The sequence below is a fragment of the Hyperolius riggenbachi genome, chromosome 7 (assembly GCF_040937935.1).
Source record: "Hyperolius riggenbachi isolate aHypRig1 chromosome 7, aHypRig1.pri, whole genome shotgun sequence".
In the NCBI taxonomy this organism is placed as follows: domain Eukaryota; kingdom Metazoa; phylum Chordata; class Amphibia; order Anura; family Hyperoliidae; genus Hyperolius; species Hyperolius riggenbachi.
The window spans coordinates 96346333-96359945 of NC_090652.1; the positions used below are offsets into that span (position 1 = coordinate 96346333).

General features: G+C 43.2%; 1 protein-coding gene across 1 annotated transcript in view; it reads right to left on the bottom strand.

The window, feature by feature from the left end:
• Positions 1–5205: 5205 nt before the first annotated feature.
• NTN3 (netrin 3) overlaps positions 5206–13613 on the bottom strand; it is a 196129-nt gene continuing 187721 nt past the window's right edge. The window contains exon 7 of the mRNA XM_068244411.1: positions 5206–13319. Within this exon, the coding sequence (XP_068100512.1) occupies positions 12991–13319 (329 nt within the window). The 3' untranslated portion in view covers positions 5206–12990. The remainder of the gene's footprint in view (positions 13320–13613) is intronic.

The window sequence follows — 13613 nt, forward strand, 5'->3', positions numbered from 1 at the left end:
GTGCATGGTAATCATACCATGCACATTTGCAAAATACCGTTTTTTCCCGCTGCCTTTCGCCACTTCCGCATCATCGCCACTTCCGCATCGCCGCCACTGCCACCGTTCACATTTCCCTGTCTACCTCCATGAAAAGCAAGCTCCCGAAGCTATTTCCTGGTTGCGGGAGGCTTGCTGATGCACTGCGCAGGTGCCGGATGGGATGCGCATCCTATGATGACGCACCTGGAACGCAGAGACTGCTTCCCCATCGGCTGGGGCGCACACGCAGCAGAAGAGCGAGAGCAGTGATTGGCTCAGTAACGGGGCTCTTGTCCCGCCCATCACAGCCAATCAAGAGACAGCCTTTGAAATCTGCCTCTTCAGTATTGCGCGCTGAAGCGCTGAATGTTCTCTGATATCCCTCTGCCATTTTTCGTTATCCTGCTGCCACTCAATGCCCGGTCCAAGCTCTACAAACAGGACTGGTAAGCTGGGCACATTTTAGGCAGTATTACATCGCCGGGACTCTTTCTTTCCACTTGTGCCACCTATGACTGCCTACACCTATCCCTGGCTACCTATGCTACGGCCACCTATGACTGCCACACCTATCCCTGGCTACCTATGCTACGGCCACCTACTACTGCCTACACCCTATACCTGGCTACCTATGCTGCGGCCACCTACTACTAGCTACACCTATCCCTGGCTACCTATGCTGCGGCCACCTACTACCAGCTACACGTATTCCTGGCTACCTATGCTACGGCCTCCTACTACTGCCTACACACTATCCCTGGCTACCTATGCTACGGCCACCTACTACTGCCTACACCCTATCCCTGGCTACCTATGCTGCGGCCACCTACTACTAGCTACACCTATCCCTGGCTACCTATGCTACGGCCACCTACTACTGCCTACACCCTATCCCTGGCTACCTATGCTACGGCCACCTACTACTGCCTATACACCCTATCCCTGGCTACCTATGCTACGGCCACCTACTACTGCCTACACCCTATCCCTGGCTACCTATGCTACGGCCACCTACTACTGCCTACACCCTATCCCTGGCTACCTATGCTACGGCCACCTACTACTGCCTACACCCTATCCCTGGCTACCTATGCTACGGCCACCTACTACTGCCTATACCCTATCCCTGGCTACCTATGCTACGGCCACCTACTACTGCCTACACCCTATTCCTGGCTACCTATGCTACGGCCACCTACTACTGCCTACACCCTATCCCTGGCTACCTATGCTACGGCCACCTACTACTGCCTATACCCTATCCCTGGCTACCTATGCTACGGCCACCTACTACTGCCTACACCCTATCCCTGGCTACCTATGCTACGGCCACCTACTACTGCCTACACCCTATCCCTGGCTACCTATGCTGCCAGCACCTACTACTAGCTACACTTATTCCTGGCTACCTATGCTACAGCCACCTACCACTGGATACACCTATGTCTTACGCCACCAGGACTTTTGCAGTAGCAGGGTGAGCCATTTTACAGTTCCAGAGGGAGTGGGGAACCCCACACTGGGGTGGACGGGCACATTATTTAATGTAAGGGGGGGGGGGGGGTCCCGGGTCCAAATAATTGTATAATACCGTATACCGTAATACCGTCATACCGTGGTATTTTTTTTGACGGTTATCATACCGTGGAATTTCATACCGTTGCAAACCTACAGTTTATGTATGCCAGGCTCACAGACATATCTAGGTATGGCAGGCATGGGATGTGGCCATGATGCCATACCTGCCATACTATGAGGGCCACAGCTGTCACTTCTGTAACCAAATGGCATAGGGTCTAGTGATAGGGACACACTGTGTTCTGTGTGTTATTGGAGTTTGTTTTTTCCCTATTGGGGACATTCTGCCCTGTTGCGTTATTTGGGATTGATGCTGCTAAATTTTACTTTGGAGACAAACTGTCCCAGTTGGAGGAAAATGTAACTTGTTTATATGTCACTGTATGTTTGACCTATTGCCTCATCATTTTTACTGGCCATGCCTCATCTTAGTCATGTCCTCTTCACACTTCCTAAGTTTACCGCTCTCCATTTTAGATGCTTGGAGCTTCTTATGTGCTCATGTGCATAATGATGTTGACATAGTAGTCCAGGTAAGAAGACCTAGCCCTATCATACAGGAGACTTTGCAGACTGGAAAATGAATGGAGTGCCTGGTGTCCAGTCTTGGTTTGCACTGTGATAGGCTGACACAGGCGCATTTATGAAGTGGCTTACCACACTTGTCTAATGTGATATTGTGCTCCCTCCTTGTAGAAGCAAGGAAAAGTCACATCCAAACACACATCAGCTATCAGAAAACAGTTCATACATATGCAGAAGCTGCTTTTAAACCTCATCCCCTTAAAGGCCAACTCAGCCATAATAAAAAGGAAATGACAACAAGATCAGTAAGATCAGCACTACCCTAGAAAAGTCACCCACTCCACACACACCACATCATGTACAGACCTGTGTAAATACTGTATATTCCTTTTTAGCCCTTGAAAATCTTCTGAAAAGTTGGGGGTCGTCTTATACGCCGGGTGTCATTGATGCCGGGTGATACGCCCTATCCTGTTACCGCCTCTCAGATCTCCCTGCTGAGGGAGCACAATCTATTCTTCAATACCGCTCTGATAAACAGGTAGACAAGGAGAGCTGACCAGTGTACTTAAAGAGACACTGAAGCGAAAAAAAAATATATGATATAGTGAATTGGTTGTGTACTATGAATAATTACTAGAAGATTAGCAGCAAAGAAAATATTCTCATACTTTTATTTTCAGGTATATAGTGTTTTTTCTAACATTGCATTATTCTCTAATATGTGCAGATTACACAACACTCAGCATTCAAAATGAGTCTTTCAGAGCAGTCTGTGAAGTAATGACCTCTCCTCTAGCAGAGGAAAAGTAAATAGTCCAGGAACAGTTGAGATAATAAGTCAGATAACAGCCCTCTCCACGACTAACTAAGGGCCGGTTCACACGGGCGGCAGGCAGCGTTGGGGCGGCCAGGAAGTTGCGTCGTCCTGTGACGTCTCGTTCGGTGGCGGCAGTACGGAGATCGTCACCATCGGCGTTTCTCGTCCCCACAGGGGGACATGAAGCCGCGCCGGCTAGCCGTCCCTGGACATTGCATGCGGCTTCTAGGGACGGCCGAAACGATGCGTTAAATCGGGATCAGAACGCCGCGTTTATGCAATCGACGGTAATTGACGGTAACCGCGCAATGCTAAACGCTCCTATTCACTTGAATGGGAGAGTTTAGCCGATGGGTCCCGAACGCTTGACGGTAGATGCCGCCAAGCGTCCGTGTGAACCGGCCCTTAGTCGGAGAGCTTAATGGCTTGTTTGCATAGAGATAACAACTGGAGTTTCTCAACTCTTCCTGTACTGGAAACAATTAGACTGATGTATCTGATCTTAATGTTTTATTTCTTAGCTGTGCTACACATACAAATCATAATATCATCATTTTTTTTTCGCTTTAGTGTCTCTTTAAGGAAAGTTGACCAATGCAACAAGTCAATTGACTATATACTGTTATATACTGGGTAACATATACAGTACAGCACCAGTATCTGTTCATACACAGCACCAGTATATAATTTTTTTATTTTTATTTTAATTTGGTGTGCTTTGTAAGAGGGGTAGTCTTATATGGCGAGTATATCCCAAACTCTATATTTTAACTGGAAAAGTTGGGGGGTCGTCTTATACGCCGGAATATACGGTATATGTATTTCTTCCAAAAATGTGGTTAAATGACTCTAAACTTTATTTCCATCTTTTCAAACAATATATTCCTTATTTTCATATTGCAATAGGAAGGGAAATGATGGGAAGAAAAACTAATGATGATAAAAAGAACCGATGTGGTTTGAATTTTATAATGTTTTTTGGTCATCAGTATATTGTGATGTATGTGAAAAGAGTTGTGGCAGGCCCATGGTTAAAAAGGTATGGCAGGGGTGTGTGTTAAAGGTATGACACTTTAATGCAAAAGCTTTAGGAGGTATCATTGGTGAGGAGAGTCCTGTTCTGCACTACAGTAGTGACATTTACCTCTGCAGCCAGGACTGCCATACCTATTCTGGTTTTGGTGCCTCTTCTACAGTCCTGCCTCACAGTCCCATAAACTGTTAGGTGTTGCAAACATAATAACATGCCCCCTAACCCTAGTGACTAGTCTATGGTAGCTAGGATTTCTGTAGCTGTCCTAGCTTCAGAGGGAAAGTTGCTAGTCCAGTCAAGATCAGGTGTCTCGTTCATAACCCAAGTAAAAGTTTTAGCAGTGGTGTAGCAATAGGGGATGCAGAGGTTGCAACTGCTTTGGGGCCCTCCCTCAATGTGTTAGCTCTTTATTGGTCCTGTGCTGGTAATGATCACTTCTAAAGATGTTTTAAATAGTGGCAATCATTAACAAACTGTTCCCCATCCCCTGCTTACTTCTCTATAACTGTGGTTGTCCTTGGCAGGTTTTGGTACACCATATCAATTGTTATGTATAGAGTGCTTAGGGGGCCCAATGTAAAACTTGCACTAGGGCCCAAAGCTCATTAGCTACGCCACTGGGTTTTACAGGGTTTTTTTTCTTTTAGGCTTTTCCTAGGTTTCTGTGCTAAACGCCACACTCTGTTCTAACCATTTCATAATGGGTGCTGTAATGCAGCTCAGAGAAGTGTATGGAATGTTTAAATTCTTGTATACATGTTCTGTATTGTGCCCATTCTTTTCCAGATCACAAGGCGTTCTAAGCACCATATTGTCAAGTAGATCTGAAATATGCCAGGACATCAGTGGGATCTATCAGACTTTGTAATTTTTTTCTTAGCTGTCTTTCTGCACCTCTCTTGCCCTGTTCTTGCTTGCCCTGATTCTTGTTTATCTTACAGTTTTCTCTTTCTGCTCCTCCATCGCCCTCTTATCCCCCCTCCTTCTCCTCCCGTACCGCTGCTCTGTTTTTGGTCTAAATTTGTGAACTATGTTGACACATCCCATTACCATCTGTGAGCCAATTACCTCAAAATTATGTTTTCAAAGATCATTTCCAGCATAATTTCTGACACACAAGGAGCACGTTGCGAAAATCTAGGAACTCATAAATGCATTCTTTCCATGCTAACCAATTTGCCGGGCACTCGATCTCCGAGAAATAAAGAGAAACATCCACTGAGTCAGGTAAATCTTTTTATTGAATGTGTTTCCATGTAGGAAAGGTGTTTACAGGGCGGGAGCCTGCTCCGTCGCCACAAAGAAAAGGAATTTAGGATGTGGTAGAAGTAGATAATCACAGAGAGATTGCAGGGAGAGACACAGTGTTCAGAGCACAGCATAAATAAAATACTCTGGCCAGGGCTGGCGGGGCACAGCTGGGTGGGCCTGGAAAGCTATATATAGGCCAATGCAGTGGTTGTGGTGTCATTCCAGCATCCCCATTAATACAAAGGGGTTGATCCTTGCCATAAATAAAAACATACATGATTCAGCCTCATTTACTTATACATATTGTTAGAGAACCATTTGGACAGTTATGGAAGCTGCCATTTTAACATCCTTCGAAAAAGGTTCTTGTCTATAATTTCATTCTTCTAGCTTTACAGCTACTCTGGTGGAAAAGGCATGCCGATCTGGAAAGTCATAACTAGAGACGGCCAATGAGGTGCTTAGAATTCCAGCTTGTATGCAAATTTAGTGTAAGGATGCAGGATCTGGCACCAGATGTCTGCAGCTGAGAAGGGTGACAAAAATAGTGTGCGCTCACGCAAGTTCCAATATAGAGAAATAGAAGTGACAAGCAAGGCACTGCTTCCATAAAAACCCTTTATTTCCAGCTGAGCATACGATACAGTGGTTTAGGCAGTGCGGGTGACAGAAAGTTGCCTGACAGCTGTTTCGCAAGTAATGCTGCTTCATTAGAGGCAACACACAAGATAGCACATGTCTGCAACACTTAAATACAAATGCCACATGCCCATAGGCAGACTCCAGGAGTCCCTAGTCCATTGACGTAAAGACTCGTGAACGGGGTGGGTGGAGAAGACCCATGGCTTGCTGACAGGCTGGAGCTACTCATGTGATCACATCTGGAGGAGGTACCTAATCCTGGAAGTCAAAGGGAGGCTTTGCAGTCCATGCTGATCAGCATGGAACCGGTAAGTGTGACGGCTAGAGTATTTAAGTGTTGTAGATGAGTATTATCTTGTGTATTGCCTCTTACAAAGTGGGACTACCTGTGAAACAGCTGTCAGGCTACTTTCTGTCCTCCCAACTGCCCAAACCGCTGTATCATATGCCAGGCTGGAAATAAATGGTTTATAGGGAAGCAGATGCCTTGCTTCTTCTTCTACTACTCTGCAATTTTGCGGTTGTTTGTAGCTGAGCCCATCAAAATCAGCTGGAAGAGCATTTGCCTGGCTCAATTCCAAGCTGCATACGGTTTGCATTAAATTTGCATGACTTATTGACCATCTATATCTGAGTTATTTACAACAGTGTTTCCTAACATTGTTGACGTACCTACCCTCCCTCTTATAGATACGGATACCCAGCACCCCCTAATATTGGAAACATTATTTGAAGTACATGCCTTAGCACATGTACACCTATTGGCAGCTTAATAATACAGCTTAATAGTACATAAATGCTTTGTGAACATTCCACAGTATGTTTATTTAAAAGATAACTCTACATCCCAGTGTAAGTACAGGGGTCCATATGTCCCCCTGCATAGCCTCTTCTGGTGTATACTGTCAGTTGTAATCAAATACTGATGTCATCCCCATCTATAGAAGTTGGTGTGCAGAGGGAGGAGGAGGGGCTAGGTCTTATATTACCATTGTCTCTTCTCGTCTCCCCCACACACTGCAACTTTTCTTCTGGACTGCTGGACTGGGGCTGACATTCACAGCCCACACTGGCAGGACTAGGCCTCATCAGCCCAGTCCACCTATGCAGCAGTGTAGTGACATATGACATTCACGTGATGGGAGGACAGCTGAATAACAGTACATTTGTAAGTACAGTTATCCTTTAACTAGGAAATTCACTGATAAATAATCAAGGAGTTTCCATGGATATCACTTTATATTTTAAAAATGCACCTGCCAAAAACTGATATTGGCTGCATGGAGTCCTGAAATGAGCTCCAACTCAAATATCTGTTACAAGAGTCAACTTCTTTCTAATATCTTAGTCACAATGTCACAATTTGTGCCATTTGAAAGATAACTTATTCTTCTGTCACTAGAGAGTGTGAAAATATCAAGTCTAAAGTTTCTGAAACTGTCATTATCAAAAAGTCCTTCCTATCCTGATTATAAACTTCTGCCATTATGCCACTATATTTAAAAGAACTTATCAAAATACTTGTGTATGTTTAAACATCTGTTTGTAGCTTTATGCACAGGTATTGTTAGAGTTTCTACTCTACTTAGTTGTGCCTATAGAGCATACATGTCAAACTCCGGCCCGCGGGACAAATCTGGCCCTCAGAGCCATTCAATTTGGCCCCCAAGTGGTTTCCCTACTTTGCATTATGTCACCCACTTTAGATCACCAAGGAAGCTCTGTTGGAGGTGAAGCCCTAGATCACCAGGGAAGCCATTTGGGGGAGATACTGGGAAAGCACAAAACACTAGGGAAAGGTATAGGGGAGGGAGGAGGAACTGTGCAGAGGTTGGAGGGCAGCCATTAGACACCAGGGAGCTTTATAAAGGTGGCCATGAACAATGCAATGTGCCTAACGATCGATTCTTCTTATGAACGATCATAAATAGCCATTTGGGACCACTAATGGACAAAAATCTCCTAACCAATCTGATCAGATGGACAGGATCAAACCGAAATTTGGATCAATTTCATTAATCTGATTGTATTGGTTAGGAGATTTTTGTCAATTAGTGGTCTCAAACGATAATTTAGGAATCTTTATAAGAATCATTCATAATCGATCAGCAAATTGTATCGCTAGTGGCTACTTTTAAGTGAGGAAGGTGGCCGATAGGTTGGCCTGAGACTAGGTCCCAGTGTTTAATTTCAGCCCACTTTGTATTTGAGTTTGACACCCCTGCTATAGAGAATGTCGAGAAAGGGGAAAGGGAAGTCCCTGGAACTGGCTTTTCTCTTACAAATAATAATAATGATTGCTTGCGGAAGTTCTAACTTTGCCATTGATTTTTCCCAAGTAAAGCTACATACATATGCTGATCTGAAATAGGTCCCGGGGGGCGATAGTGACCAACATGGCCGAGAATCTGGAGTCAGACCAGCGTGTGTACAGCGGCTCCATTAAATCTGCTAAAGATCCGGCATCCCCGACGTCCGAGCACCGCATGACCACATTGTTCTACCCGCTCCCCTGCCCACGGGAATTAACTCCCATCGCACACCGCTTGTTCTTCCTCCCACATAGCAAGAGACGTGCCACTAGCCAGGAGGCTGTTGACGCATCTGCACAGCGTTGGCAGTGCTCTGTCACCCTAGGGATTGTGTACCAATCCCTGCCAGGCATCTGAGATCCCCCAAAGATTCCGCTATGATGAGGTTGATCAAGAAATTCTGGAGACAGACATACATACCCTTCTCTGATATACTGTATACAGTCGGATTGTGGGCCACTTACAAATGATAATTTACCAGTGTGACATATACAATCAAGGCATGCCTATTATATGATATCTGCAGGTGGCTCAGAGATAACCTGGAGTGAAGTATAGCATGATGAGATAAATGTGTGTATACAGTACTAATCCTCGTAAATGCTTTCCTAGAATCCCTATAGTCTTACTTTTGGTTTTAAATGCAAAGAAGTGTAGGTTCCCAGATTAGAATCTCTTATGAGCATCCTTATGTGTGTTTTGAAATAACCATTTGGATTTTTAAGAGATTAGACATTCAGTTTGATAAAAACATTATATCTAATGAAAAACCATTCAAAATAAAGGCCCTCTTGATGGATGTTTGATGATGTTTTATTGATGGAGCATTGATTGGGGAAGACCATTTTCTATCTTATGCGGGTGAGAGTGGGGGAGGACCACAGGTGGGAGCACAGGAGGGCCATGGCTGGGAATGGATGAGAGCAACAGCTGCATCAGCTTTGCACTGCTTTGGGCAGGACAAAGTTAGTGGTGACAGTGATGCAAACAAAGTGAGACGCTATTGCATCTATAATATCTTGTGTAAAATGCTGTAGGACCCAATTTTCTGGACCGTTTCGCTCAGCGGAACGGAAACGTAAGGTTTTGCAGCATATAGGAACTAATGAAAACGGATGTTTTACAGCACACTGGCTGTAAAACAGACCATTTTCAACGGATCCAGCTGGCCTGATTTGTATGTCCGGCTCCATAAAAAACGCTAATGTGAACCAGGCCTTAAAGATCCACCGTCACGAAAAATTGCAAAATTAATATTTTATCTGTAATAAATATTATATAATATTAATATGTTATACTTATAAGATGCACATTTCCCCCAGAGGACAATGCACTTTCAATTACTTTTCTCCGTTGTTGCTGTCACATACAGTAGGCAGACAGGTTTTGGACTAGTCCATCACCTCATGTGAGATTCTCAGTACTCCCATATTTTTCTCTACAAAAACATTCTCTGGAAAGGACCTCTTTCAAGATGCCAGCTAGCCTCCCTACTCGCTTGCGTGGTATTTTGGCCATTGGACTGAGTAACTATTATTCAGAAAGTGCTTTTTGAAAATAAAGAATACCACATGAAGAGATGGACTAGTCCAAAATCTGATTTTTACTATTGTAAGTGACAGCAACATGGGAAAAATTTCTTTATAGTGCACTCTGGAACAAATTTACATTTTATAGATATGCATAAACATGCATTTTAAATTTTACAATTCTCCACGATAGTGGTCCTGTAAGTAGAATTAGTACTACAAGTACGCATGTTTATTTCATCATGCTAATTGTTATTTCAGGGTCATTATAAGACGTTAGTGAACTTTTTGTCAACAGGTTTACATAAGATTCAGCTTTATACTGTCCACAGGAACACAAAGCAGAGAAAAGTCACATAAACAGAGAAGTCAGATTCGCGCTTCTTGATCAGAAACAAAACGTTTGGATTGGGAAGGCAATATAATACAGCCAAAGTATGGGAGGATTTAATTGCAACAAGGCATCATGGGATACGCACCTTTTGTGCTCCATCCACATGCCCAGCACACTCCTTTCTATCTTGTCCACACTGAAGAAACAGCATACAGATAGTATAACACTGTGCATACTCCAACATGTCGAGGGGAATTTGCACTCACAGCATGGACATTGGTGTTCATGACAAAGTAACAGTTGCTGCCACAACTAGTTAAAGAAATATGCAAGGTTCACTAGCGCTCCAGTATTGCCTTCAATCCAGTTTTGGGAAGGAGTCCCCAAAATGAGACGGACACATTTGGTCTCCAAAAGTTCCCTATTGTAATGTCCCTATTATTGTTATTATTATTATTAGAAGAGTCACTTTTTGGTGAGTTTTACCAATATATTAATTGTATCAATCTTGATTTGCATCTTACTAATAAGTTAATGACCCGATTTCTGCCCTGTCTTCATAGGCCAACTTTATAGTACCACCCATGTGTAGTCTCATGTAGAGCAGCTTCCTCCTTTTGTGTACAGCAACTTTTTTTCTTACAGATGAAGCCCCCACATGCAGAATAACAGCATTGCATGTACAGCAGCACCCCCTATACCTTGTGTAATAATAATTCCAGTATTTGATGGCGCTTTTCTCCTATCAGACTCAAAGCGATTGCGAGGCAGCCACTAGAGCGCACTCAGTAGGCAGTAGCAGTGTTAGGGAGTCTTGCCCTAGAACTTCTTTCTGAATAGGTGCTGGCTTACTGAATAGGAAGAGATAAGATTTAAACCCAGGTCTACTATGTCAGAGGCAGAGCCCTTAACTATTACACCGTCCAGCCACTTACCAAGTATAGTAGCACCCTATATTTGCATAGATCTGCATATGCAGCAACTTCCTTTCCATGCGCAACCTTCCTATACCATTTGAACCCCTTACTAACATTCATGCCCACCCCCACCATGCCCCATTCCACATCACCCTAAGACATGGTCCCCGTGGCCTTTGCAGAAATTATGTCCTGCTAGAGTCCTAGTGAACTGTACATATTCCATGAATATGGCTTTTTCTGAAAACTAATATCCATAATTTACCACAAAAAGAATGTGTAATTGTCTTCTTATGGCTACTATTCCATTTCAATGATTTGCCTGAAGCATTGCCCATATGGAAATTCGCCCTGGAGGAACTTGTCGAGTGATGCTAGTAGTTGAAAATAAAGGTGCAAAAGTGTCACCACATAAACGTTCTCAGAAATGGACCTCTGACTTGTAGCAAAGCCAAAGTGTAGTAAAGATCATTTTAGCTTATTTCTGTTTATCTGTGCTGATGAAGCAGTGATTGCTGGAGCCATTTGATACTATATAATAGGCACTAACAGACTGATCTTCTGGCCCACACTGAGCAGTAGACATTCATGTTGGAACCACAATGAACCACCTCGGGTTGGGAATATTTGACTTCTATACAATTCCACAATAATGGATGGGTAAATCTTGCAGGTCTGGGGACAGGGAGAATCCAGAGAAAAAAAAGAGGTTAACAGAGCAGATGCTGTACAAAGTACCGTACATAGTACAACAGTGTACCAATGTTTCTTGCACCGACACGGGATCATAACAAACATAATACAAATCACCACTTCATTGCCACGCCTGAGGCATCACTTTGAACTCAGGTACAATAACAGTGAGTGGGGCCAGTCTGACATGTAATAGAACAAGATAATACAATCTTGTATGATACACCATTTTGCACATCAAAAAAAAAACAATTATACATTCAGAAGGCATTCTACAAATATTACACTTCCAAGAAAGTTACAAAACTTGCGTTGTTTGGCAGAGGTTTGGTTACTGTACAAGGCTCTGCAGGTCTTCTCAATAGATAAGGTCCTTTAAGGTACAACAGAGGAGCTGCAACGTAGCTAAGTATCAGTTCTTCCTATGAGGTTAGGTGAATAGATTACAAAAGAAGGTGCTTTGGGACTGCTGCTTGTGGGTCATGTCAGAATAGCTTGCATCTTTCCAAGGCTTCCTTACTGTGGGGTCTGCCCCATCTTTTTGTTTCCTTAATCTGCACAGTTCTAATTTAGGATGTAGAAGAATATTTCTTCTCATAGCCAAGGAGAGGAGAGATTAGCATCTAGAAATGTCCTGCTTTCTCACAGATCTTGACCTAGTCTGTACCTCAGGTACTCTACTGAGCGTTAACGATCGCCTGGGACCAGCAACAAGATGCATAAACCATACTTTTCCTCTATAGTTTACATGTGGGTACTCTTATTATATGTGGATCACTGCCACTGTTGCTTGATGATTGCAATAAGTCTGGCCACATATATAATTTGTCCAGAATCAATAAATTCTTAAGCATTGGCTTTTCTCTTTAAGGCCTTTGACGTAATCTGAAATTAGTGTTCTAGACAGGAAAGCATTTAGAGAGGCTTTATCTAATGTTTAACCAAGTGACACCAGGTCACATCTTCAAGATGCTTGGTTCAGGATGATCCTGGACACTGAAAACATTTTGTAGTTCTGTAAGTTGCCCTAAGTCCCATTTGTGGAGGAACAGTGACTGATGTGCATTGGGGTTAGCTGACTGGCATGCGACCACGGATCTCATCTCCCAGTTTGTGAGAAAGGCGAGTAGATTTAATCATGGATTATTAACATCATAACTCTAGCGTCAGTGAGTTAAACTCTACTAAAGTCTTTTGGGGAAAAGCCTCCTTCCACATATGTGGATCTAAGAGCACCTCAGTTTAATTAGACCTCCAAACTTTGGAGAAGTCCATTGTCCCGAGCATTTTAAATTGCATATATACAGACTTTAAGTTCTCATTCCCGGGCAGCCCTCATGGCTTCATGCATTTTCCTTTTTTCTCTTTGCGCTGCAGTTTCCTCAGGCGTCTGGTCCAAGCGTCCCTCCACTGGATCACCATGCTGTTCTTGTCAGCTGTGAGTCCTGGCCTGTCTCCCTGGCCCTCGCTGCTGCCCATCACTAAGTAGCGGCGGCTCAGCAGGATCTTTGGGCATTTGCAGGACAAATCTTTGATGTGAATCCACAGTATATTGTCTCCCCGTTTCACCCGGTCATCTCGGCACTTGTACACAGACAGGATGTTGACAGTGAACTTTGCCCATGATCCAACCATCTCCATTTCTAAAACATTCACTTGGACCACTGCAAAAAAAAGGGCATATTAAAGAGAAAAATCTAAAGTATTTATTGCTTGTGGTATAAAAACTGCATTCAACAGATTACATAAGATGTCGTATTACAAACATTTTCTTCTGATTTATATTGCTTCATCTGTTATCTTCATAAAAAAAACTTTTAAGCACCCAACAAGTAAAAATAATTTTTTTACAATACAAAAAAAAAAGGAATATATAATTAGGTTAAAAGGGAAGTGTTGTCAAAATAATATAATTAATTTTTTTTTTTTTTTTTTTTTACAATGGTCATGTATCAATT